The sequence below is a fragment of the Melanerpes formicivorus genome, unplaced genomic scaffold (genome assembly GCF_026170545.1).
Source record: "Melanerpes formicivorus ecotype bairdi unplaced genomic scaffold, bMelFor1.0.p_v2 SCAF_15, whole genome shotgun sequence".
In the NCBI taxonomy this organism is placed as follows: Eukaryota; Metazoa; Chordata; class Aves; order Piciformes; family Picidae; genus Melanerpes; species Melanerpes formicivorus.
This window is the reverse complement of record NW_027142367.1, coordinates 9,566,410-9,593,363: the sequence shown is the minus strand read 5'-3', so window position 1 is coordinate 9,593,363 and position 26,954 is coordinate 9,566,410. Positions and strand designations below refer to the sequence as shown.

General features: G+C 44.8%; 1 protein-coding gene across 13 annotated transcripts in view; it reads left to right on the top strand.

The window, feature by feature from the left end:
* The window catches only part of EPB41L3 (erythrocyte membrane protein band 4.1 like 3), a 114,198-nt gene that overhangs the window by 71,696 nt on the left and 15,548 nt on the right, over window positions 1–26,954 (top strand). For 3 of the 13 annotated variants that reach the window (XM_068147578.1, XM_068147577.1, XM_068147581.1), the window contains 10 exons: window positions 1,487–1,574; window positions 6,434–6,586; window positions 8,742–8,839; window positions 10,467–10,642; window positions 13,345–13,565; window positions 17,401–17,970; window positions 23,281–23,334; window positions 25,581–25,616; window positions 25,785–25,850; window positions 26,388–26,579. In XM_068147578.1, coding sequence (XP_068003679.1) covers window positions 1,487–1,574; window positions 6,434–6,586; window positions 8,742–8,839; window positions 10,467–10,642; window positions 13,345–13,565; window positions 17,401–17,970; window positions 23,281–23,334; window positions 25,581–25,616; window positions 25,785–25,850; window positions 26,388–26,579 — 1,654 coding nt within the window. The remainder of the gene's footprint in view (window positions 1–1,486; window positions 1,575–6,433; window positions 6,587–8,741; window positions 8,840–10,466; window positions 10,643–13,344; window positions 13,566–17,400; window positions 17,971–23,280; window positions 23,335–25,580; window positions 25,617–25,784; window positions 25,851–26,387; window positions 26,580–26,954) is intronic. The other 10 variants (XM_068147589.1, XM_068147580.1, XM_068147587.1 and 7 more) reach the window with 7 other exon arrangements.

Here is a 26,954-nt window from a genome sequence, read left to right as displayed (position 1 = left end):
AGGGAGCAAATTCTCCTGGGGACTGTCTTAAGTCAACTGAAGCCTCTGACTGGGAAAAGCCAATGTGGATTCACCAGGGGCAAATTGTGCTTGGCAAACCTGATCACCTTCTCTGACAAAGAAACTCACTGGGTTGATGCAGGGCAAGCAGCTGATGCTGTCTACCTGGACTTCTCTAAGGCTTTGCATATGGTTCCCCACAACCTCTTCCTAGAGAAACCAACACATTGTGGCCTAGATATGTGGTCTGTGTGGTGGGTGGGAAAATGGCTGACAGGCTGTACCCAGATTGTGGCAGTCAATAGTTCTTTCTCAACCTGGCAGCCAGTCACAAGTGGGGTCCCTCAGGGATTGATACTGGGCCCAACACTAATTAATAATGTTATGTGATCTGGATGTTTGGGTTCAAGAGCACCCTGATGAAGTTTGCTCATGACACCAAAATGAATGGGGAGCTTGGCAGTCCGAAGAGAGAAGCCATCCTCCAGGAAGACCTGGATAGGTTGAATGAGTGAGCTAGCAAGAACATTAGGAAGTTCAGTGGGGACAGATGTAGAGTCTTGCACCTGGGAATACATAACCAAGGAGTGCAACTCAGGCTGGGATCCTCATGGCTGGAGAACAGCCCTGTGGAGAGGGACCTGAGGATCTCGGTGGACAACAAGGTTAGCATGAGTGAACGGTGTGCTGCAGCAGCAAAGAAAGGCAACAGGATGCTGGGTTACATCAACAAGGGCATTACTAGCAGAGATAAATAAGTCATTGTCCCATTCTGGTCAGGCCACACCTGGAGTACTGTGTGCAGTTTTGGTCCCTGCTGTACAAAACAGATGCAGACAGACTGGAAAGTGTCCAGGGAAGGGCCAAGAGAATGATCAGAGGACTGGAAGATCTGCCATATGAGGAAAGGCTGAGAGGACTGAGTTTGTTCAGCCTTGAGAAGGCTTAGGGGAGACCTTAACCACCATGTACCAATACATAAAGGGTGGCCACCAGGAGGGTGGAGGCTCCCTTTTTACACAGAGGCACATGGAAAAGACAAGGGACAATCGGTACAAGTTTCTCCTTGGGAGATTCCAGTGGGACTCCAGGAGAAAATTTTTCACAATGAGAACATTCAGACGTTGGAATCATCTCACAGGGAAAGTGGCTTTCCCTACATTGGACAGTTTTAAGACTCAGCTTGACAGGGTGCTGGGCCATCTCATTTAAACTTTGCTATTGCCTAGAAAGGTTGGACCAAATGATCCTTGGGGTCCCTTCCAACCCAGCATTCTGTGATTCTGAAATGTGGCCTCACTAAGGCAGAGTAGGGGGCATGGAGAACATGGAACTCTGCACGAGAGTTTTGGCCCTGACCAGTACTCACCTACCTAAGGGGTATGACTGTAGGTCTGACAGGCTGAAAACATTTTCTAGCAGCTGGATTTTCTTTTGTATTCTGTTTCCTTAACACTGATGCTAGGATTTGGTTGCTTTTCCTCAGGGGAATGACACCTGCAGAGGCTGAGATGCATTTCCTGGAGAATGCCAAAAAACTCTCAATGTATGGAGTAGATCTCCATCACGCCAAGGTGGGTACTCTGATTCCTTCACTGGTCATCTCTCTCCTGTTGCATGGTGCTTATATCTCCATGGAGCCCCCACTTTATTCTTTCTGATTATTCTGAGAGGGACATTTTGTGGAACAAATGATGTCAGCATGAGGTGCCTCTTGGGTTAAGCATGAATATACATTGTAACATAGCTTAGCCTATAGATTCAAAGATGTTCCACATCAATCTTTCACATTGATGAAGCAATCAAATCCTTTGGGAAAGACATTGAATGGGTGGAATGATGAAGATGTCCAGAGAATGATCAACTCTCATCTCATTCATCTACGTATCCCAATTTAGTAAGAATCTCAGCTAGATAAGCAGATCGTTTCTAATGCTGCTGAGAACTTTCTAAGCAATTATTGAGCTGTGGTAGAAACTTTACTCAGGCACACAGTGATGAGGAGACTACTGCTGGTCTGGCTTCTGGAGTGTGGCCATTGCCAATGGCTGGACAGGCCATAGTTCTACTGGGAACATTCTCCCATGATGAAGTAGTTTCTCTAGTAATCATCTGATTAAGTTATGAATAAAACATGGCTGTCCTTGTTGCCCTCATTAGCATAATCAGTGGTCATCTCCTACTGGCTTGGGAGAGCCAGCTCCAGGCTTGTGCTGGTTGTGGGTTTTTCCCCAAATAATGAGTAACTGTCTTTATGTTCACATTTCCAACTGATTTCTTTCATTCTCTTTTGAGTGGATTTTATCATCTGTGAGGTTTGGGAGCACCCTTGGTAGTGAATGCTGAATAAAGAATCCCAAGCTGGGGAGATAGAGATATGTTTTCTGTAAAGGTCAAATTATTGTGAGCCTGGTTTTGTGCTGCACATCCTTTCAGGGACCTTGGATCTCAAAAGTGCCTACAACCAGATCCCTGGGGTGTTTGGGAGGAGCTGTGCATGTGTGATACAGAACTCAAGGCAATCTTTTTAGTTCTCTTAATCTCCTTCACTGGAAATGAAAAATCTGTCCATGGCTCAATGAGCAGAGCTTGACCAGGAGGCACAGCACTGTCTTCCCCATGTCCTGAAGATAGGCAGCATATCTCGAGGCACATTTGGAGCAGAAAGAGGTTGGAAAAAGTCATGCTATAGCTTTTTTTTCCTACATCTTTTGGCCAAGACAAAAAAGTCTGAAAAAGAGCAACAAAGTCAGTTCACATAATCCCCCTGCTGAAGCAGGGTCACCCACAACAGTTTGCCCAGGATCACAATGTCCAGGTGTGCTTGGAATCTCTCTAGAGAAGGGGACTCCACAACCCCTCTGAGCATCCTGCTCTAGGGATCCAGCACCCTCAAAGCAAGTAATTTTTTCCTCACATTCAGATGAAACCTCCTAGGTTCCAGTTTGTGCCCACTGCCCCTTGCCTTCTCACTGGGCAACACTGGAGTCTGGCCATATATTCTTGCCTGTCACCCTTTATCTCTTACTGAGCATTGAGAAGATCCCCTCTGAGGCTGCTCTCCTCGAGGTTAAACAAGCCCCAGGTCTCTCAGTCTTTCCTCCTCACAGAGATGCTCCAGGTCCCTCAGCATCTTTGCAGCCTCCACTGGCCACTCTCCAGTAACTACCTGTCTCTTTTGAACTGGGAGGCCCAGAACTGGACCCAGAACTCCAAATATGGCCTCACTAGGGCAAAGCAGAGCGGGACTAGAACCTCCTTTGACCTGCTGGCCATACATTTCTTCACATACACTAAGATACCATTGGCCTTTATGGCCATAAAAGCACACTGCTGACTCATGGTGAACTTGTCTTTCACCAGTACTCCCAGATCCTTTTCCATGGAGCTGCTTTCCACCTGTACTGGTGCAGGGGGTTATTCCTCCTCAAATGCAAGACTCTACACTTGCCCCTGTTGAACTTCATGAGGTTCTCTCTGCCCTCCTCTCCAGCCTGGCCTGTCCAAAATGCATTGCAGACTTCGTTACTGACAATTTATCATGGCATTATGGTCTGAATGTTTTGTTCAGAACAATGGAGAAAGGAGATCCTGCTTAACTTACACAGCCTGAGACAACCATTTTATTTTATCTCTAAAAAATACTAGTCTCCAGCTTGCTGGTTTTCATCTAGAAAGACCCAGAGCAAGAGAATTTGGTAGATGATCCCATCTCTGTCTGAAGTGATGTTCTTCAATGAAGAACATCAACAAAACTGGGTCAGTCTGTGGGTTAAGAAAACCAACAGGGATGTTGGAAACTGGGCTGAAAGTGGGAAAAGCAGGTTCTGCCTGAAAAGAGGAATGTTTGGTTTTAATTAGCTCTTCCAGCAAGATCTGATGGTATCAGACTAGGGGACAAGTATCTCAGTGGTTGGCTTTCTGAAGTCACAGTATGGCAGATGTCTCTATGTAAATGTTAGTTCATTAAAGGCTGTGACAGGTATTCAACAGATGCTGGAGTCAGCAGCTGCTGTTTAAAGTGGTTTTCAATTACCCAGCACAGGGCTACAATAAAAGATGTGTTCAGGTAGAGAGATGTGTCCCCTGGGCTGTCACTACTCTGCTGAAGCCCCCCACATTCATACACACAGCTGCAAGGACCATATCTTGCTCTTCTGATGTGACAGTGAGCAGACTTCTATCAGATTTTTAATTAGGAAACTCTACAGTGAGGTACACTGAAAAAAATAATTACTTTTTGTGTTCTGAAGTACCTGGTGGTGGCCTCATACAAGAGTTTTAGGTAGAAAAAAATCTTCCTTTAAGGGGTGAGACCATCATAGCAGAAGCAGGACCTGAACAGGCCACAGGAATGATGAGAGCATGGAACCCCTCTGCTGTGAGGATAGGCTGAGGGAGTTGGAGTGGGTCAGCCTGGAGAAAGCTACAAGGCTTCTTGCAGCCTTTCAGGACTTAAAGGGAAGGTTCAGTATGCCCTGTTGTGACAGGGCAAGAGGTATTTGGTTTAACCTAAAAGAGAGAGATTCAGACTAGAGAGAAGGAAGAAGTTTTCATTACAGTGGTGAGACCCTGGCCCAAGTTGCCCAGAGGTGGTAGATGCCCCATGCCTGAAACCATTGTAAGTCAGGTCATGTGGGGTTCTGAGCAACCTGCTCTAGTTGCAGATGCCCCTGCTGCCCTTTAAAGGTCCCTTCCAACCCAACCATTCTACCATTCTATTATTTTTTGCAGTGGGGGGGGGAGTAAGAAGAGAAGGTTGGGATGAATATGGGCAATATGAGAAATCTTTTCTGTAGCTATCCAAGGCTGTGTCCTACATCAAGATCTTTCTCACACAATCCCCACACTTAGATTCACTGCGGTGTTTGGGTGCAAAGTGAGTGGTGCGGTCCATGGTGCAATGGGTTCATCTCTCTAACACTGTTCAAACCCTTCTCTGATTCTATGGTCGTTGTTGGAACATGCATCTTCTGTTGGTGTGCTCTCTAGCACTGGAGTGACTTCATGGCACTAATTCTCTGTTGTGTGTCTGATTTTAAATCAATTATTTTGTGTGTACTTCAAGCTGTGCTGTAGACGTTTTGCTCTCGAGTGGCCAGATGTTCCTCTGTGTTCATCTTAAAATGAAATCTTATTCTCACTGTGCTAAAGGATGGTTTGTAGGGAAAAGCAGAGGGAAACTGGTCCTGTTCTGTGAAGATACCTATGATCTCTTCATAGATTCTACTGTCAAACTTTGTACCTTTCAATTATTTTAATATAATTACTGAAGAACTGTGTGTTCAAAGTGGATCTTTCTGTTCTCTGGCAGCATTAGTACTTAGCTAAATGAATAAAACAGATCTATACAGGCCAGTGGTGACATCAAACAGTAAAGATTTGCTTTAGACTATTTGAAGGCTTCTAAAGGAGAGAGAAATGTGTTCTCCTTACTTCGGAAAGCCATATTTGGGGGTATATTCTGAAAAGAATGTGACCAAACCTTTTGCAGAGTGAACATGCCTGACCTGCAGTGTCCCTGCCAAACATGGATTACAGCAAAAGTGCTTCTAAAAAAGTCTTTTTGGTCCATATGTCCAAATTTCTGACCACTGGTCGTTTCAAAGGACCAATACTGACTGTAGGCACAAGAGTGTTACAGAAGTTGCCAAACCAACTAAAGCCAAGCGAACCACAGAAGAAGAATCTAAGGCTTCACAGAGCTCAGTCACAGAGAAGACACTGATCTTCTCGATGCCAATCAATATCCAAAGGGTGGGGGGCAAGAGGATGGGGCCAGACTTTTCAGTGCTACCCAGCAACAGGACAGGGGGTAGTGGGCACAAATTGGAACTTAGGAGGTTCCACCTGAACAAGAGAAGAAATTACTTGGATGTGAGGGTGCTGGAGTCCTGGAGCAGGCTTCCTGGAGAGACTGTGGCATCTCCTTCTCTGGAGAGATTCCAAACCCACCTGGACACTGTGATCCTGGGCAACCTGCTGTGGCTAATCCTGCTTTAAGCAGCAGGGGTTCAGACTTGGTGATCTCCAGAGGTCCCTTCCAGCCCTCACTGTGCTGGGATTCTGTGTTTCTGTGAGCTGAGTGATGCCAGAAGTAAATTTGTATGCTGTCCTGCTTTCTATCTGCTATTTATGCTAATAACACTCAGGTTTTTATGATGCTTATAAACATGCTTAATATCATTCTATTAGTAAGGTCTACAATTTCTTCCTTCCTTCTGGAGTCTTTCTAAAATGGAAGGAAACATTCACAACACTCAAAGACCTCTCACCCTGCCCAACCTTACTATTACTTGCATGAATGCAAGTAGCACTCAGAAATCAGGTCACTACGACTGATGCATTAAAAAGACATAGCCTGGGTAGAAACAAGGATCTTTAGGATGGAAGGAGAGAACTATCCAACAAAATCCACTTCTTGTTTTTTCAGGATTCTGAAGGAGTGGAGATCATGCTGGGAGTTTGTGCAAGTGGACTCCTAATATATCGAGACAGGCTCAGGATAAATAGATTTGCCTGGCCAAAGGTGCTGAAAATTTCATACAAGAGAAACAACTTCTACATCAAAATCCGACCAGGGGAGGTAAGGGCATCCTGATGCTCTTCAGTGAAAGAACCTTTGGAAACCCTGTGTGATGACTGATGTGTTGATTTGTCCTCTCTTACCAATACTCCTCTCCATTTATTGTTTGGTTGTTTTTTTCCTAATCTATGCTGATTTTCTTGGGTCAATACTTCAAATACAGATCAAATCTTCTTTCGTGTTTCTCTGTTTACATCCAGGAGCTGACATTTACAACATTTACATGTAAAATTCTCTTCCACATTATGGCTACTTTGTGGATTTAAGTAACACGTTGTTCATCATTTCATGCTCATCACCCACCATCATGCTGTGTATTAAATTAGGGTCTATTTCTCTTCCTCACTAGAAGATGTAGACCAGTGCAAACCAGTAGGCCAGTACAGACCGGTAAAACTGAAATCAGAGCAGAGTGCTACAGTTAAATGTTAATCATCCACCATCCAGCGTTTTCAGTCACCACAGGCGTTGGCACTTCAGGCCCGCAGGAGCTCACAGTCTGGTTCTAGCCAAGGCGATGGAAAGTCTTGATCAGTGAGTGCCCTCTGGTGGCTCAGCCACGAGCACAGCAAATCCCAGCCTCAAGAGCTGAGTTTGAACTAACCCAGAAATGAGATGACAAATCTTAAGGAAAATCCCAGGAGGATCATCCCAGGCAAAGGATGTGCTGGTCCTATTATTGCTCCATGATAGATGAAACACTCACATCCATTTAGAGGGTGGAGCTCTAGTTCAGTACAGAAGTCACCTGGATGAGGATTTTCTGGCATTTCTCCCCTAATGTGCTGTGGCTGTTGGGAGCCCTATGTTGAGGTCTCCAGTACCTAGCATGGGCTGCCTAGGGTAGTGGTGGAGTCCTCATCCCTGGAGGGGTTTCAGTGCTCTGTAGATGTGGTGTTGAGGGACATGGTTTAGTGGTGACCTGGCAGTGCTGGGTTAATGGTTCGACTTGATGATCTCAAAGGTCTTTCCTGACCAAAATGATTCTATGGCTTCATAAGTGACCTGGGAGACCTGCTGGTCAACCCCATACCCACAAGGTCTGGGGTTTTGCGTCCTAAATCAAAATCTACAAACCTGCTTCTCAGCAAACACCATTTTAGGAGCCAACTTCCCAATCTTGAGTTTGATTTTAAAAGAGACCTGTAAGTAGCCACAGATATTCCCAGTGCCTGTGCTCAGCTGGCCACTGGTGAAGCCCTGGTGACCTCTGCTGGTCGGTGTGTGTAACATCTTCTGACTAGGTCGTAGGTCCTTAGGCAAAACACTCACTGCAATCTCTTTCCAAATCACACGATTCATGATCCACCACAGAATCACCCAGTAATGGAGGTTGAAGGAGCCTCTGGAGGTCACCTAGTCCAACCCGCCTGCTAAAATACAGTCACCTAGAGTAGGACCATTACATGTGTTGCTTCACTGTTTTTCTGTTTCCTGCTTTGTTGCTCTGTCATCTCCCTGCAAGGATCTATGCTTCTTTACCAACACCATTCTTTCCACCTTTTCCTGATCACATCACTCTATTTCACCTGCTCAGACATCTATGTGTAGACTTCAGCATGTTGCAGAGGTTTTATCTGGCACAGCCTTTTGTCTGGAGCGTAGAAATCTACCTAGAAAGGTCTCTTTGTATCCCCAGTCAACCCTTTTCCATTACCTGCCTGTTCCTCATGCTCTTCACAAGATAAATTAGCTAAACCCACTGTGATTTACTAACTGTGCAGTTCTTGAACTGCAAATCTCCTTGATCTAAGGCTGTGTGAGACCAAATCAGTCCCTGGGGACCATTGCTTTCCTCCAGGCTATTATCAGATTTCCCACCATTGTTTAAACTGGGTTAAAACACTTAAATTGTGGTTTTCTCACAGGTCTCCCAAATCTCTGATCTCTTTGTTACTACAGGGCATAAAACATCACTGTCACCATCAAAAACCTCCTGCTCTTTGAGTTTCTACCCAAAACCAGTGCTCAAAGGTTACCATTATCACTCCCAGCTTCAGAGACTACATGTATGTGTGGTTATGTATACAAGCATTAATGTTCACTCTTGTAGTGAGATGATACTGATGGAGGAGATGAAGCTGAATCTCTGTACACCAGAAGTGGATGCACAGCCTCAAACAAGTCCTTAGTCTTTTTCTTCTTTCTTCCCTAGTTTGAGCAGTTTGAAAGCACCATCGGGTTTAAGCTGCCAAATCATCGTGCTGCAAAGCGCTTGTGGAAGGTGTGTGTTGAGCACCACACGTTTTTCAGGTATGTGGATCCCTTCTTCCTAAAGATGTGACCTAAAACAACAACAACAAAAGAGACCAATTCTGTCAGCAGAGACAAAACCCTTCCAAATCGTGCTGTCCTTCTGATCACAAGGTGTCTCCAAGCAGACCAAGAGGAGGTTATTTCTTCTTTAAGATGAAAGTGTTTTGCCCCAGTTTTTCATAGTGTTTCAGATAGCTCCTGAGTGTTTCAAATCACCTTATGGTCCAAATTAATCATTTGCCATGGTATTACCAGCTGCTATAATTGGAGATGAAGGGTTCTGCTGCACTTTTGAGTGTCTAAAGAGAGCAACTGGTATGGGAAGGGTTGTAGGTAAGAGCTTAAAAAGAAAACTGCGAGGCCACATCTCTAATACTGAGTTCAGTTTTGGGTGTCTCACTGCAAGAAGGACATTGAGGTGCTGGACTGGGTCCAGAAAAGGGGACTGAAGATAGTGAAGGGTCTGGAGAACAAGTCTTGTGAGGAGTGGCTGAGGGAACTCAGTTGTTCAGTCTGGAGAAAAGGAGGCTGAGAGGATACCTTCTGGTTGTGTACAACTCCCTGAAAGGAGATTGGAGCCAGATGGAGGTCAGTCTCTCCCAAGTAGCAGCAGGACAAGAGGAAATAGCTTCAAGTTGAACCAGAAGTGGTTTAGGTTGGCTACTCAGAACAATTTCCTTACTGAAAGAGTGAACAGGCATTGAAACAGACTACCCAGGGAGGTGGTGAAGTCACCATCTCTGAAGGTGCTCAGAAAACATGTAGACACAGCACTTCAGGACATGGTTTAATGGCCAGGGTGGTGTCGGTTTGATGTTTGGACTCAATGATCTTGATGGTCTTTTACAACCTTCGTTATTCTATGATTCTTGCCTTTGAGGCAGAACTCGGCATCCTTCGACTCTCTTTTAGCCTCAGACCTATGAGGCACAGACCCAGGATAAAGAGAGATACTGTCATGGTTTAGAGCAAGACAAAATTGCTCTTTTTGTCTCTTCCAAAAGGGGCAAAAGAAAAATGCTCACACAAAGGATTGGATAGGAAAGTTTAAATGGGAATGCTATTCACAACTACATACAACAGTACAAAGCATATGAAATACACAAAAATCCATAGTCTGGATCACAGAAGCTCATTAAACCAAAGCTTCACACAAACCTCCCTTTAAAGCAGGTGGTGAACAAATCCAAGCTTTCATGCTCCCTCCCTACCAAGCCTCTCTACCCTCCATACCACACCATTGTGATGCAGCAAAAATTCAGCTTGGCAGCTCCAGGCCCCCATTCAGCCACTCCAGGCCTAATTGGTAGCATTGCCAAAGCCAACACCAGGCCTTCCCCGCAAAGAGATAAGAGCCTGTGTGACCTGGGAGGAGAGAGGGAAGGGAAAAAAGGAAGAAAACTGATTCAGCTGCCAATTTTATAGAGAGGCAGGACTTAGGGGAATAAAATACATCTTCCAGTCCACGTCCTGGATGCTCTGGACCTTCTGGAGGTCTGCAGCTTTGTGCTGTCTTAAAGGCACCTAGCCTCTAAACTACCACAGAGAGCCAACAGTCATCTTCTCTTCAGAAAGGGTTTTTGGAGGAGGGCGAGTAACTGCTGCGCTACTTGTTGTGTTTTAGACTCTTGCTGCCAGAAGCACCTCCAAAGAAGTTCCTGACGCTGGGCTCCAAGTTCCGCTACAGTGGCCGGACGCAAGCGCAGACGAGGAGAGCCAGCGCCCTCATAGACCGTCCCGCACCCTACTTCGAGCGGTCTTCCAGTAAACGTTACACTATGTCTCGCAGCTTAGATGGGGGTAAGGTCCTCTCAGCTGGCTTTGTCCAAAGTTCTCATGGTGGTGGTGGTCACTGCTTTAGACTGGGTATAAAGTTCTTGTCATCTCATCTCTTTGAGCTTCAGCTGAGTGGAGGCTGTGAGTACCTGCACGTTTTGGGAGGATGCAGAGGAGTATTGTGCTAAATGTTACTGCTGTGGTCCTTATGAAGGGTGTGCCTGGATGAGGTTCTTGAGAGCCCAGTCTTCATGGAGCCCTTTTTCTTGCCATCACAACTTCAAAGCAACTCCCTGCTTTGGGCAAGAACTAAGTCAGGCATCAGCATTTTTTCTGGGCTTGCATGAGTAAGTGTTTGGAGTTTGGTTTAATTTGGCCTCTTCTCTTTTGTAGGACTTTCTAGGTTACAATTCATAAATTAATTATTCCTTCCCCAAAAGAGTTGTCAAGGCCTGGAACAGGCTGCCCAGGGCAGTGGTGGAGTCCCCATTCCTGGAGGGGTTTCAAAGCCGTGGAGATGTGGTGCTGAGGGACACAGTTTAGCAGTCACCTGCAGTGTTGGGTTAATGATTGGACATAATAAGCTTAAAGGTCTCTTCAAACCAAAATGATTTGATGATTCAATTCCCTTGCTTCCAGTTACCTCACATCCTACATTCAGACTAGATACAAGGCATAAATTTGTTACACTGAGGATGGTGAGACCCTGGCCTAAGTTGCCCAGAGATGCCCCATCCCTGCAGACATTCCAGATTAGGTTGTTTGGGTCTCTGAGCAACCTGCTCTGGTTGAGGATGTCCCTGCTGACTGCAGGGGGGTTGGACTAGATGACCTATAAAGGTCCCTTCCAACCCAAAACATTCCATGATTCCTGATTCTAGTCAGATGAGCACTACCAGGCTTTTTCCAGATGCTACTTTTGAAGGTGTGAGATGGACTAATGTGTATGGGTTCTTCTCTGTGATTCACAGAATAATGGTTCTGCTGCTCCCTCAGTTTAAACCAGGGTGTGATTCCGAATCTTAGCTATATCAGCTGTTGCTTTTATCAGATGTTGAGTAAAGAGGTTGTAGTTTATCTATATAGAAAAAAAGGCTGAGACTAAACTCAGATCTGCTGCAATTTTACAAGGAAAGGTGAATTCTCCTGCAAAACATCACAAATGAACCGCAGCTGATGATGGGAAGGGGAAGAAACTTTAACATGGAAGTAATGATGACAAGGCTGCTTCTCTCCACCCTTAAGATGCTGCTTGTCGTTAATTATTTTGGAATCTTCTAATTCTGATAATGCTTCTTGCTTGTTACCAAGCAACTGGTGACCTGCTTGCTGTGCATGTGGCTCAGAGCAGAAACGATCCTGCTGCGTTATTTTGTTTGTGACATCCAAACAAGATGTCTCCTTTTCCCTTTGCTTGCTCCTGCCTCCTAAGCTCATTCCCAAGAGACAAGAGATCCAAACCACTTTGTGGATTTTATGTTGTTAATTTGCTGAAGTGCACATGGGGGACAGAGGCTTGTTTTTAATCAATGCTTATGGTTTCTTCACTGATGTGGTTGCTGTAAGGTGAACGTGGCTGTGACGTCCTGCATCGCAGTTCCAATGTGATCCTAGTTCTATCATTGGTAACAGATGCAACTAAATTCATACATTTGAGCAGACCTATTGACTTAGAAACTATGATTAATTAACTTAATTAAAGATTTTTTTAATGCCAAGAGTGGTGAAACACTGTTGCCCACAGTGATGGAGGTGCCTCATGCCTGGAAACATACCAGGTCAGATTGTTTGGGGCTTTAGTTGCAGACGTCTCTGCTGACGGCAGGGGGATTAGACTAGATGAGCTTTAAAGGTCGCAAAATCCCAGAATCCCAGCATGGTGGGGTTGGAAAGGACCACTGGAGATCATCTAGTCCAACTCCCCAGCTAAAGCAGGGGCACGCACAGCAGGCTGCCCACAATCACAGTATTCAGATGGGTTTGTAATGGCTCCAGAGAAGGAGATTCCACAACTCCTTTTGGTTGGATTTGACCTGAAAGGTCTCTTCCAACCTGAACAGTTCTGTGGTAACCTCTCTGGGCAACCTGTTCCCACCCAAACCATTCTGTAATCTTAAAAGATCCCTATTGGATCCACTGCATTGAACACCATCACTTCCCAGAGTGTTTTGGGATGATGAGCTCACTTGACTGTGTCAGACACTGGTGCTCACTGACACAGAGATCCCATTTCCTCGCTCCCAGATGTCATGCCTGTGGTACGTCAATATTGCCATTCTCTGTAGAGCAGCACGTTCCTTGGAGTTCTATTCTGCCGCATCTCCAGGAAAACCTCTTCCACCCCCATGGCTGATGTCTCAGCTGGTTCTCCTTATGTTTCCTGCCTGATAATTGTGACAACTCTTTTTTTTATTACTATTATTTTCTGGTGTTTACTACAGTTTGAATGGCTTGATGACATTTAGCAGCTGTGTAATGTGCACATTAGCTACACTAATGTGCGTGTGCACAGTCATAATCTGTGTTCTTGCTTAGAAAAGCTTCGTTTCCAGTAAACATTTTACTTAAACCTTTATTTAAATGTATGCACACCCTCATGGTTTCCTGAAACAGCACAAGAGTTGTGTTTTCAGCAATGCCTTGAATGCTTTACTAACCCATTTTTGTGCAGCTTCTCAGCAAAAAGCTCTTTCAGACTTTTTCCCTCTTTAAATATTTGCTTTTAGCATCAGTGAATGAAAACCATGAAATGTACATGAAGGATTCTGTGTCTGCTGCAGAGGTTGGTACTGGCCAGTACGCCACAACAAAGGGCATCTCTCAGACCAACTTGATAACCACTGTGACCCCAGAGAAAAAGGCAGAAGAAGAGAAAGATGATGAAGAAGGCAAAAAGAAAAGAGCAGAGGAAGTCACCCCGATTTCAGCTATACGCCACGACACCAAGGTAGAGTTTGGGGGGATTTGGTGTTCAGCTGACCTGCCTGAGAGTGGGTTTTTGGGGGCTTGTGCTAAACTGACCTGCCTGACAGTGAGTTTGGGGGGCTTCATGTTAAATTGACCTTCCTGAGAGTGGGTTTAGGGAATTTTGTGCTAACCTGACCTGCCTGACAGTGGGTTTGAGGGAGGATTGGGCTAAACAGACCTGCCTGAGAGCACTGGGGGAAGGGCAGAATGGATGAGGAAGTAGGACATAACTAGTTCCATGAAAGGAAACTAGAATATACACAGTTGTATGTCCACATACATACATGTCTTGAATCATTATTTTTACAGTCCGTTTGTACTGATGTTTTAAAAGCTGGTTTCTGCCTTGCACTGTCATTTGAAATCCATTTAACAACACAGTGGTTTTTACAGGGAATTCAAGAGCTCTGTAGGAAACCCCCCAAAACAGCCTGGCTCCTGTGGTCATCAGTTACAGTTATCATGGCTTTTATTTTTCGACAAGGCGTCAAAATAATTCTGCGTTCTTGTGTGTAGCTCTGTGCTTTTGTCTTGGTCTCATCCGCATCTCATGACACTGTTTCCTTGTATTTCAATGAGCTTTTTCCTCTCTTAACTTTTGGTTATTAATATTAATATTTTTTGGTTGGTTTGGTTTGGTTTTTTCTGCTTTGCAAAATCATTTCCGTTCCTCATTTGAAGTTCTGCATTGACAGAAATGCTTGGTTTAGTTGGTGATTCTCTGCTCAGCTGTTCAATTTGGTTTATCCCTCCCCATGTCCCATTCCAACATCACCACGTTCATGACTGCTTTGTATCTACTGAGGTATCAAGACAAGATATATCCAACAGGGGGGCAGAGAAGATGCTGAATAATAGAGGTTGGCAGTGAAGAGAAATAACGTAGAATCACAAAAGACTGAGTGTAACATGCCCTCTGTTTCTTTTGCATTGAGAAGAGAATAGAATATGAAATAGTGAATCTTGAATGTCATTCCAAAAGTCTGCTGTGGAATTCCTTTGCTAAATAAGTAGGATTTACCCTTCTCATTTGTGGACAAAAAAAACTTGATCTGAGATTTACCCTTCTCATTTATGGGGGAAAAACTTTGCTCTGATATTTACCTTCTTAATTTATGAGGAAAAAAAAACCCTTGATCTAAGGTTTACCCTCCTTATTTATGAGGAAAACCCTCGATCTGATATTTACCTTCTTCATTTACAAGGGAAAACCTTGATCTAAAATTTACTCTCCTTATTTATGGGGAAAAAAACTTGTTCTTTATATCCATAAAATTGCCAGTGTTAGCACCTGAACATCCAGCCTTGTCATGTAAGGCCACAATGAGAGCTACATAAAGCATCAAGCCCTCTAAAAGAGTTGTCATTAAGGTTCCAAACATCAGGAACAAATTACATTCCTGACAACTGCACATGAGAAAAGATTTCCCTTTGAAAGCATGCTCTGTAATTGTAGCTTGAACAAAACAACCAACAACCTCTGTCAAATTTAACTGGGGACCTGAAACTGCATCAGGTTCTGCATGGAGAAACATGGATGAAAACCAAATATGCAGAAAATATCCAATAGAAATTAATTCTCGTCCAAGTGTTTGTTAAGTCAATGGGGAGATCAGCTGTATTTCCAAAATCATCTGTTCCTTAGATCTGGCTAGAAACAGTCAAAGATATATTTAGGAGAATGTTTTGAATGGGCTTAAACATGCATAAATGAGTGGGTTTTACCCTTCACTCAAGAGGTGGGTTCCATTTAAACCATCTGAAAATAGATGGAGAAGTGAAGCCTATAGAGATCTCAGTCCTGTTTTGCCTGGACCTACAAAGAGAATAAAGAAGCACAGGACAAATTTGAGTTCCAATTTCTTTTTAAGGATATATATATATATATAAATTGTACAGGGAGGTTTTCAGCTTCTCCACTGAGATGTTTTTCCTTTGCTTTGTCCATATGTACTCAAGCACCAGAAATTACTCTCAATATTAACACTGCAAAGATGTTCAGTAAGTGAAGAGTCTGTGTTAGCAAAGAATAAATTTACTTTGGCTTCTTTGCCTTTACACTACAAATAAAGAGAAGTTCTGTGTAGTTGACTCACATAGAGTCCTGTGAATCCACCAGCATTAAATTTTGCCTTGATCTTACCACATTAAGCCCATAAAGAAGACATTTGCAAGCCAGGTTAGGCTTGGGTTTGATGGCTTCACCTGGGAATAGATTACCTGAACTCATGGATTGCTGGGTTTTTTTAACTGTTCTGGTCAGAGAAGAGAGAGCAGAAAAATAACAGGAGGGGAAGGAGCTCTTCCATTAAAATATTGGGCCTTAATCCCATTCCTGCCATTAATACACTTGGTAAAGATTAGACTTAGTAGCTGGTGTTGATGTACCCTGTGACTGAAATTTGGATCCTGCTTGTTGGCTCACATTTGGCACCAGCTTTTGCAGGCAAATGCTGGTTTGGCTTTGAAGTTGTTTTGCTTATGGGAGCTGGGAGTGGAGTTTAAATGGCCCGTTGTAGCTCCTCAGGGAGATGCATGGCAGATGGAGCATGGCAGATGGAGCAGGGCAGGCTCTTTGGATTTGGTCATGGAGCTAAGTGTACCTAGTTGCTTTTGGCCGAAATGCCTCTGATTCATCAGCATTGTGGCAGGTCTGCTGTTCTGGGGCATTTTGATGGTGATAGTGGTTGTTGTCCTGCTCCAGAGCAGTCATGGAAGGGAGTATGTGAGGTGATGTTCACCCTTTCTTGATGAATTCATCATCTCCCTCCTCCCCACTTTTTGTCCTTGAGTGACTTTAAAGACCTGTTGGATTGCCTACAAGTGTCACAGCAAAGCAAAGTCTCCTTTTCAGTAGCAAATATTCTTTGGTAGAACTTGCAACAAAAGCATTGGGTGTAGTTTTTTCCATCATTGCTATGAGTAGGGAGTCACTTTCTGACTGTGAGGAGAGGTGGCTGTGTTGGTGAGGGCAGGCTGGTGAGCAATGCAGGGATGAAGGCAGGGTGAAGAGGACACAGAGGTGAGGACAGGATGGTTGAGACACCCAGGCTGGGTGGCGATGAGCACCGTGCTGAGGAGCTGGCTGGCAGGGTAGGTATTGAGCTGGGACAGATTTTTTTTCTGTCAGTAACGTATGGATTTATGCCTCCCCGAACCACAATGTGTTTAATTTGGGCTTAAGACCTAAATATAAGGCTGTTCTAATACTGTCATGCAGGAATTGGGGCACACAGAGTTTCAAAATCCATAGGTTCTACTGAGCTTGTCCAAAGTGTAGATGAGAAGCATCTGCACCCCCTGCCTTGGGTCTCCTCCCGAGTGCAGGAGGGGTGTCACAAGCAGTGTTGGTATGAGAAGCACATTCCCTTGTTTCTTTGTTGCTCTCCATGTACTTCATGTTTGAAAGCTCCTCGTGACCTGAAGCCAGTCTTACTATAAGGGGAAGGTGGCAGCACCTGTAACTCCACCTCTGAAGGCTTTAGTGTCAGGCTTAGATAAGTGCTGGATGAAGAATCATAGGATCGGTCATAGTATACATTGGGTGGAAGGGACCTTTAAAGGTCATCTAGTCCAAACTTCTTATAGCCAAAGGAGGTGTCTTTTGTGAGCTGTGACCCTGGCCCACTGCTAGCTGTGGTGGGAACATGCACCATTTAACTCAGTGGAAAGCTGTGGTGTTCAGGCTGTTTCTGATCTTATATAAATATAAATAAATATATTCTGTATCACCGCAGAAGAAAATTAACTAATGACAGTTTTCTTTTTGTCCTTTTGCTTTCGCGCCTTGTTTGCTGCTCTTCCTCTGTCACCAGCCATCTTTGCTTGGCACTGACCCCCCCAACCCCTCACCATCCTCGCAGCCTGGCCCCCCAATATCTTCTCCAGCAAAGCTCCGCAGGAGATGCAAGGAGAGCGCTCGGACCAAGGCTGCGGGTTGCGAGGTGCCCAACCAGAGCCCTCCGAAAGCCGGCGAGGCGGAGCCGGAGCCTGACCGGAAGGGGCGAGTTTGCTCCGCCGAGCCTGACGTGCCTTTCGCCTACAAGCAAAAGCCCAGCGGAGGCGGAACGCTCTTTTCCTTCTCCTTGCAACTCCCCGAGTCCTTTCCTTCCCTCTTGGATGACGATGGCTACCTGTCCCTCCCCAACCTCTCCGAAACCAACCTCCTGCCCGCCAGCGTGCAGCACTACCTCCCCATCCGCTCCCCATCCCTGGTGCCTTGCTTCCTCTTCATTTTTTTCTTCCTGCTCTCTGCCTCTTTCTCAGTGCCATACGCCCTCACTCTCTCCTTCCCTCTGGCTATGTGCCTCTGCTACCTGGAGCCCAAGGCGGCCTCCTTGAGTGCCTCACTTGCCAATGACCTGAGTGACAGTTCAGAGGAAGAGGTGTGTACCTCGGCATCGAACACACTCTTTGCCGTGTTCAGTGCTTCGGTCCTGACCAGTCTTAGATTGCTGCGATAGTGGTCCTACTTTCAGAGCCTCATTTCTGTCTGTGCTGATATGTTAGAAGGGGTGGTTTGGGGTTTTGGGGTTGTTTTGCTTTTCTTTTGGTTTTCTTTTTCCTTCTTCTTTTTTTTCCACATGTTGGGAGTGAAGCCTGGGGCCCAGGGTTAGGCACAACACTGTGTGGAAGTGGCTTGGTTTGACCTGTGTCAGCTGAGGCACTAAACAAATTGCAAGTGATCAGCTCTGAAGTATTGTGTGTGAACCCACCAAAATCACAGAGAATCATTAAATATTTCTAGTTTGAAAAGACTTCTAAGATCATCAAGTCCAACTGTTAACCCAACACTGCCAGGTAACCCCTAAACCACAGAATCATAATATCATTTTGATTGAAAGAGACTCTTAAGATCATCAAGTCCAACCATTAACCCAACACTGCCATGTCACCACTGAACCACAGAATCACAGATTCATTTTGGTTGGAAGAGACTTCCAAGGTCACTGAGTCCAACCATTAACCCAGCACTGCCAGATCACCACTAATCCATGTCCCTCAGCTTTTAAACACCTCCAGGGATGGTGGCTCCATCACCTCCCTGGGCAGCCTGTTCCAGTGTTTGAGAACCCTTTCAGGGAAGAAGTTTCTTATAATATCCAACCTAAATCTCCCCTGGCACGACTTGAGGCCATTTTCTCTCATCCATAGTAATGGGCACCCTCATCAACTTCAGCATGTTCCAAATCTAGATGGACTCAGCTTTTTGCAAGAGACTGTCAGCTATAGCTCACCAAAGCCTGGATCTGGATTTTTTGTCCCAGTCACATCACAGCTGCAGATTAAATTGTTGTCTTGTTTGGAAATCTAGTAAGAGGTCAAACTGGGACAACTGTTGAGAGTGTGCTACTTGGGCTATCATGACATTTGCAGGGTTGAGTTAGCACTGCCAAAAAACCTATGCCTCAAGCCACTGGAGTTACCACAAGCAGCTAGATCAACTGTGATAGAAGAAGAGTCCACAGCAGTTCTGGGAACTATGGATGTGATGATTGATCCAGGAGAAGAAAAGGTATCTGTTTGTTTAAATAACTGGGTAACTGGCATCGCAGTTTTTGCTAGTGCCCCACTTAATCTTTCTTGGCAGAATAAAATAACAAATTTGTTTTCCCTTCATTTTTCCTTACTCCCCTTTGTCTTGGAGTCATAGAATCTTAGAATCACAGAGTGGTTTGAGTTGGAAGGGACCTTTAAAGGTCATCTAGTCCAAGCCCCCTGCAGTCAGCAGGGACATCTGCATCTAGAGCAAGTTGGTCAGAGGCCCATCCAGCCTGACCTGGAATGGTTTCAGGGTTCTGGGCAACCTGCAACAGGTTCTCTCCACCCTCAGTTTAAACTGTTTCTTCCTTCTGTCCAGTCTGAATTTCCCTCTTTTACTTCAAACCTATCAACCCCTTGTGCTGTCATAACAGGCCCTGCTCAAAAGTCTGTCCCCAGCTTTTTGTCTCAGCCCCTTCAAGTACTGAAATGCAACAAGAAGGTCTCCCTGGAATCCAGGCTGAAACCCCCCCTAGCCTGTCCTCACAGCAGAAGGGTTCCAGCCTTTAGATCATTGTTGTGGTGTTCTCTGGCCCTACTCCAACAGGTCCATATCTCTCCTCTGCTGAGGACTCCAGAGCTGGACATAAATGCAAATGTATGGGTTTGCTTTGTGTGTAGAGAACCTCCCCAGACCAGATAATCACAGACCAGTTGGCCATGTGTAAAAAGCAGCCTTGGTCACTGGTCACTGCCATCACAGTCGCTGTCTTGAATAAACCAGCTTGTGCATCTAAACGTGGGTATCATGCACCATGAGGGTTTTGCAAGACAGTGGAGGATTCCATTCCCTCTTTTATGGTAAGCCAATCTTTTATCTTGTAAAAACACTGCCTCTGGATGCTTTCTGGTGCACGTGATGCCTCACAAATAAACAAGCACATGTAATTTCTGATTATAGGCATCCAGAACGTTGCTGCCTTGTTTCATGTCCTCATTTTGAGGTCACACTGAGGTCTCCATTTGCATTAGCTCTGCATGGGGTTTAATGTAATAGCAATAAGAGCATGAACGCTCCACGGGCCATGATGGGGCTGTGTTTATGTAACACAGAAATGAGCTTTTCTTGCCCTCAGTGAAGTTAGGAAACAGGAAAACAAATTTAAAATGGGTTTTTCACGTCACTCTTTATGAGCGTGGTCACTCCAGCAGTGCTTCTTGGCAGATGACACAGACTTGTGCCTAATCCAGGGGGTATTTCTTGTTCAGAACATTGCATGCCAGTGATGACTCTGTATTAAACTTGGGCATGTCTGCATTACATTGCCAAAACAAATCACAGCAGTTCTGCTCGCACATTAGAGGAGGTGCAACCACAGCAGCTCAGGAGATGAGCTGCTTCTCCCTTCCGGCTCTATTCCTCACCCACCACAAGCCCACCAACAGCCCCAGACCATCTCTTAGCCCTCACTCTGGTGAAGACCTGGTGTTCAACCTTAATTCACCATTCCCTGACATAACCCCAGGTCTTTATTCCAAGTGTCTTGACTCTTGACTCCAACCCCATGACTGTCAATTGACTCATTACCAGATGTGTATGATGATGAAGGGAATTTTTTGCCTTACTTAGGATTTCTTTGCTGTTATGGCAAAAGAAATAGAACCCTTTTCCCCACCCCAGGGCACAGAGTGATGCAAGAGCTTCTTCCCAGCATCCTGACCCATTCTCACACCTCCTTGAGCTCTGTTCTTCCAGGAGCAGTGCATCTGAAGGCAGGCCCTACAGCCAGAGATACAATGTCAGCCCTTACAGCTCATTACCTTTTGTGCTGGCACCTTGGCAGCTAATATTTCCATTGACTTTGCTCTTACATTCCCACTTCCACATTCTTAACTGAGTCTTCTCCACAAGACTCTGTGCCTTGATACAAATATTCTAATCCCTTTTAAATGCCTATGTTCAGTAATTCCTTTGTTTTTGGAATGTTTTGGTTTGTTTTTAAATGGGAATGACAATCACAGAATCATTTTGGTTGGAAGAGAGACCTTCAAGATCATGGAGGTCAACCATTAACCCAGTACCGCCAGGTCACCATTCAACCATGTCCCTCAGCACCGCATCTACGCAGCTTTGAAACTCCTCCAGGGATGGGGACTCCACCACTGCCCTGGGCAGCCTGTTCCAGGCCTTGACAACTCTTTTGGGGAAGAAATTGTTCCTTGTGTCCAACCTAAACCTCCTCTGGCACAGCTTGAGGCTGTTTCCTCTTGTCCTGTCACTTGTTCCTCGGGAGAAGAGACCAATCCCCTCCTGGCTCCAACCTCCTTTCATGGAGTTGTAGAGAGACAGAACGTCTCCCTTGAGCCTCCTATTCCTCAGGGTAAAGAACCACAGTTTCCTCAGATTTTTTGTCACCAGACCTTTAGAATTGCTGATAATGCTATAAAGCTGTGAGATGTTTCACTAATAAAGAAACAAAAGCTTGAAAAACCACATCTGACTTGCTTTCCTGCACTCGCCAAACAGGTCAAAGTCCCTGCTTATTCTTCTGCCTGTCATACAAGCAACACAAATAATATCAAGGCAGGAATGAGAGAAAACAAAGCCATGAAACATACCCAAAAAGCAGTTTTATGAAATATTAGAGTTGTCAGAAAGTGACAGAAGAAATTCAAAGCTAAGACAGATACTCCATCCACCAGTCTTTTTGCTCTTGTTTCATACTGGTGTGAGAATGAGATGTCTTGTCATAGCCTTAAATTACCTCCTTCAGCTACTTTCGTGGAATCATGGTGTGGTTTGGAGTTGGAAGGGACCCTTTAAGGGCAGCTAGCTCTACCCTGCTGTAGTCAGCAGGGACGTCTGCAACTAGAGCATGTTGCTCAAAATCCCATCCAACCTGACCTGGAATGGTTCCAGGGGAGGGACTTCTGCCACCTCTCTGGGAAACCTGGGCCAGTGTCTACCATCCTGACTTTTTACCACCCTCATCAAATCCAAAGCTTTCAATGATGTGAAAACAAGCTGGATGTACCAATATCTGGGGCAGTGGGAGCACGTTCTTGACTTCCTGCTTCTCCATCACATCAAAAAGAGTCACCAGAACTCTGCTCAGCCCGTAGGACCCTACACTCAACTCTCTGTTTATTGAATCTTAAGAGTTGATGTTCTCCACTGAACTGTTCCTCACGGTGTGCAGCGAAGCAGGGCTAGATCAGGCTGTGCAGTGCTGTGCTTTGTTTCGTTTTTGTCATACCTGGTCCATTTTTATCCTACCTAGTGCCTGGTTTTGGGGGGGGAGGTGTGTGTTAATTTTTTTTTTGTCCTGCTTCCATCCACATTCTTTAATGGAATGAGAAGTCCTTTTGATTCCTTTAATGGCTGTTTTCTTTCTGTTCTTGTTTTCTTTATCTTCCTACCACTAACACCATCAGCTGCTCTTTATTGGGACTGAGTGGGATGTGAGCCTTACTGGTGCTCCACAGATAGGCAGTAGATGGGCTGGAATGGTTGGGGGGGTGGAAACCTGGTTCTTTTAAGCCCTTGGTAATGCAGACAGCCTCACGGTATATAAATGTGGAGACAAGAACAACTTCTGTACAAATGAGGGGCTGAAAGTCAGGTGACTGTTCAAGTAGCCTTAACATTTTATTTTGTTGGTTTGGTTTGGTTTATTAAATTATCTTTTCCCCCTCTGGGTGCAAAATTCAACCACGACAAAAATCTGGCCACAAGAAAAATGTTGATGACAAATTTTCTTGTAACATGATGTTATGGGTGGAAAAGTTGGGTTAGAAAATACCTTTTTTTTTTCCTTCTGGTCCCCCCCTTTGTTGTTTGTGTTTTTTTTTTAAAGCCACCTGGCTTTCTTTTTACAAAAAAAAAGAAATAAAAATTTAATGATAATTTTCAAATCTACCATTTGAATAACGCTTTTTTCCCAGTAATATTTTGTTTGGCTTCTCAATTTATTCCAGTAAAACCATCTAGCAGTGTACAGTACGCCTCAAGTCTTCCTCTGAGTCTGTTCTGTTTACTAATTTAGCCTTTTTGTTTTGCTTCCTTGACATGTGCGTGGTTTGGAAAAGCAAAATGCTTAATGCAGTTCACAGGGCTGGCCAGCTGAGCGAGCTCCTCATGTACTGACCAGCTTGGGTTTATTCTTTATTCTTGCCTTCCTCTCGGGACCCGGTTCCTTCTCTAACCCTCATAGACTGACAGTGAGCAGACGGATACCGCGGCCGATGGTGAGACCACTGCCACCGAGGTTTGTACAGCCGCCAGCACCCGCTCAGGGCAGGGCAGAGCGTTTGGTGGCCTCATCTCCTCCCCACCTTGGGCACCCTGGACAGCATGTCTCCGGCAGCTCCGCGTTGCATATGCATGTGCAAGTGGGAGAGTTTTCCTGGGGGATTTATTTGAGTTCTCAGCACTTCTCTGCGTTTGGTGTGGGAACGGTGGTCTGGTGTCGCCATGGTGGTCTTAGGTTGATGGTTGGACTCGATGATCTTGAGAGGTCTTTTCCAACCAAAACAATGCTACGATTCTGTGAAAGGCAGTGCAGATATTGGCGTGGTCGAAGTGTCACCCACCCCATCCATCATCACCCACTCCAGTGGTCGTGGTCATAGAATCATAGAATGCATCAGGTTGGAAGGGACCCTTGAAGGTCATCTTGTCCAGACCCCATGCAGTAAGCAGAGGCATCTTCAACTAGATCAGGTTGCTCTGGGCCCCATCAAGTTTGACCTGGAATGTCTCCAGGCATGGGGCCTCCATCTCTGGGCAACCTGTTCCAGTATTTCACTGCTTTCATTGGGGTAGCCAGATCATGCCCTGGGTTTTTCTGTTTGCTTGTTTGCTCTTATAATCTACAGCCTGTGTGATAGAGCGGGGGGGAAAACAAGTTTAAAAAGCATTTTCCTATGTTCTGGACAAAGGTATTTCCACATTATCAACATCTCAGCTCTTCCTTGAATGTAGTTTTTTGTGTCCTCTCTGCTTATTGTCACCAGTAGTACAGGTATTGTCTTCAGAGGAGGAATGCCAAACAATTTGTGTTTTCTCTGTGTAAAGAATCTTTCTTGTTTCCTCTTGTTCTGAGGAGCCTCATATCCACAACATGATACACTGACTGTGCAGGCCAACCCAACCCTATGTGCCTCCAGTGATGTGCACCTAATGCCTTCATAATTAATATGGCTGCAGCTGCAAACATGAGCTGAATTTGGTCTGACATCTGGTAGAAGACAGTCTTAGCACAGCCACAACTGTAGGTTTGCAGGAAGATCTCATTAATATTTCAGACTGATTAAAATTATCATCAGGGGAAAATTTCTCCATCATCAAGGAAGAATTTTCTATCATCAAGGGAAAAACTCTCCATGTGACACGTCAGGGCAATTCAGCCTTGGCTGTAAGTAGAACAGATTTGAACTGAGTGATGAAGTAACCAACAGATTTCTCCCAAGGGTCATTTGACTAATTAGGACTATGTGAAAAATTGACAACAGAATCGTGGTAAAAGCATTAAAAGGATCCAAAGCAAGGACATAAAGTCTCTTGAGACATAGTCAGGAGCAAAATGTGCTTTGAGGTGCATCTTGCCCTCTATAGCTTCAAGCTTTGATCCCTACAGAAAGTAAAACATAACCCTAAAACATCTAAACTGTACAGGATCACCTCAGTAACTCTCATCTTTATTTGAGAGATTTTTGTGAGCTTCAGTTTTGCTCCTGCACATGTGGATATTTACAACTGTGGCTACCAGAAAAGTCAGTCTGAAAATTGTGGCCATCTGATATCAAAGATAATAGCCATCAGAAAATTCCAATGTGTGGCATTCCAGGAGACTCCTTTCATTGCAGATAGATCCTGAAAGAGCATCTTCAGGCTAAATAGGAGATAAAAGTAAATAAACAGGGACTGAAAGGTAAGGGAAATGACATTTTAAGCCAAAAATACGGGCTTGAAATAAACCACATTTAAGGAAATAATTATTATTTATTCAAGCAAAAAAATGGGCTTGGTTCTGTCAAAGGCATTGCAGGTTGTTCACCCATGGTAGGTTGATGCCAAGCTTTGTGGTGGCCCAAGAGATTTCCTAACTTTAAACTCTGAGATGATGGACTTTGCTGTTGCCATTTGGTTCTAAACCAAATATGATCTTGGTGAGAAAGTCCAACTAAATCAATAAATGGAGGCATAGGAAGGTGGAGTGCACTGACAGTTGTGGAAGGAAAATGTTTAAGATTCCTTTATTCAGAATTAATAAGTTTGAGCAGAAGAGGCTTGCTCTGAGTCCTTGGCTCACAAATCACACATTAGAATGGAACAGGCTCACCCTGAGTTAGGATAACCCTGCAAAGCCAACCAGCACCGCCGCTCCTTCTCCTCGAGCCTTTGACATAGAGAAAATGTGATTCTTACCCCGTGTGCTCGTCCTCTCCCCTGTGTCTGTGAAGTAGTATGAGTGGGTAAGGTGTTGTTTTCCCATCTCTCCCATGCTGGCAGTCGGATCAAGAGGAAGACGGGGACCTGAAGGCACAGGTACAGGAATGCAAGGTTCAGGTTCGAAATGTTGGAGGGGTTGACCTCTCTCAAGCATGTCAATTCTCTGTGAAGAAATGTGTAGAAAGAGCATTTTGTATCCTTCCAATACTGTGTCCCTTACCTTTTCCCTTTCTTTTTTTGTTTTTTTCTTCCCACTTCTTTCAGAATAGTCTGATTAAGCGCATAGAGGGTGAAAATGTGTATGTCAAACATAGTAATCTTATGTTAGAGGTTGGTATTGGTATATACCAGTGCATGTCCGTACCTGTGTGTTAGTTCTAGTGATAAACTGTGAACCTGCACCTTCTGATGCATGACCTGTGTATTCCTCCCACCTGCTAATCAATCAATCAGTCAATCAATCAAAAAAAAAATACCAGATTGGAAATCTGTTTGGTTTTGTTCCTTTAATCTCAGCTAATGGATGACTCCTCCTCTCTAGCCCCTTGCGTGTGCGTACGTGTGTGTGCATCCACACGCATTATCTGTGTTTGTTTGGAAGCCCTCTTGATATCAGGGTCAATTCTGGTGTTGCAGATAAGCTCTTTAAGAGCCTTTTTTTTTATGGTTTTAGTTTTTAGACTTTGATCTCCTGTTTACCTCTCAAAATGCCACATTTTCACAGAGTGTTGTGTCAGTGCTGTGCTCCCTCGGCTCCTTCAGATGTCACTTCCCTCTTTTACTAACCCAGCTATGTGTCTTTTGGCTCTCAAATGCCCTTGGTTTAGGATGTGTTACAAACTGCTCTGTTCTTTTGAAACTGTCCAGGACCTAGACAAAACCCAGGAAGATCTGATGAAACATCAGACCAATATAAGCGAGCTGAAACGCACCTTCTTGGAAACCTCCACAGAAACAACTGTGTCTAACGAGTGGGAGAAGAGGCTTTCCACATCTCCCGTTCGGCTCGCAGCGAGGCAGGAGGAAGCTCCTATGATTGAACCACTAGTGCCTGAAGAGGTTAGCGTGAGCTGAAAGGCTTCCTTTTCTATGTGTCTATTCCTTTGTGCCCACCACAGCCCTCAGTAGATTAGAGGCCATAGGTTAGAGGCTGTTTCCCATTTGCAGGGGCTTCCTCATCTCAGGGCTCAGGCTCTGGGATCAAAGATGGAAGGAAGAGCAGATCCTTTTTTTTTTTAAACATATATTGATGCGAAAATTTTATGATACCAAACTGGGAGGAGTGCAGGGCACCCTGTCAGGTTGTGCTGCCATTCAGCAAGACCTGTACAGGCTGGAGAGTTGGGCAGAAGGGAACCTCAAGAAGTTCAACAAGAACAAGTGTAGGGTCCTGCACCTGGGGAGGAAGGATCCCTGCATCAGTACAGGTTAGGG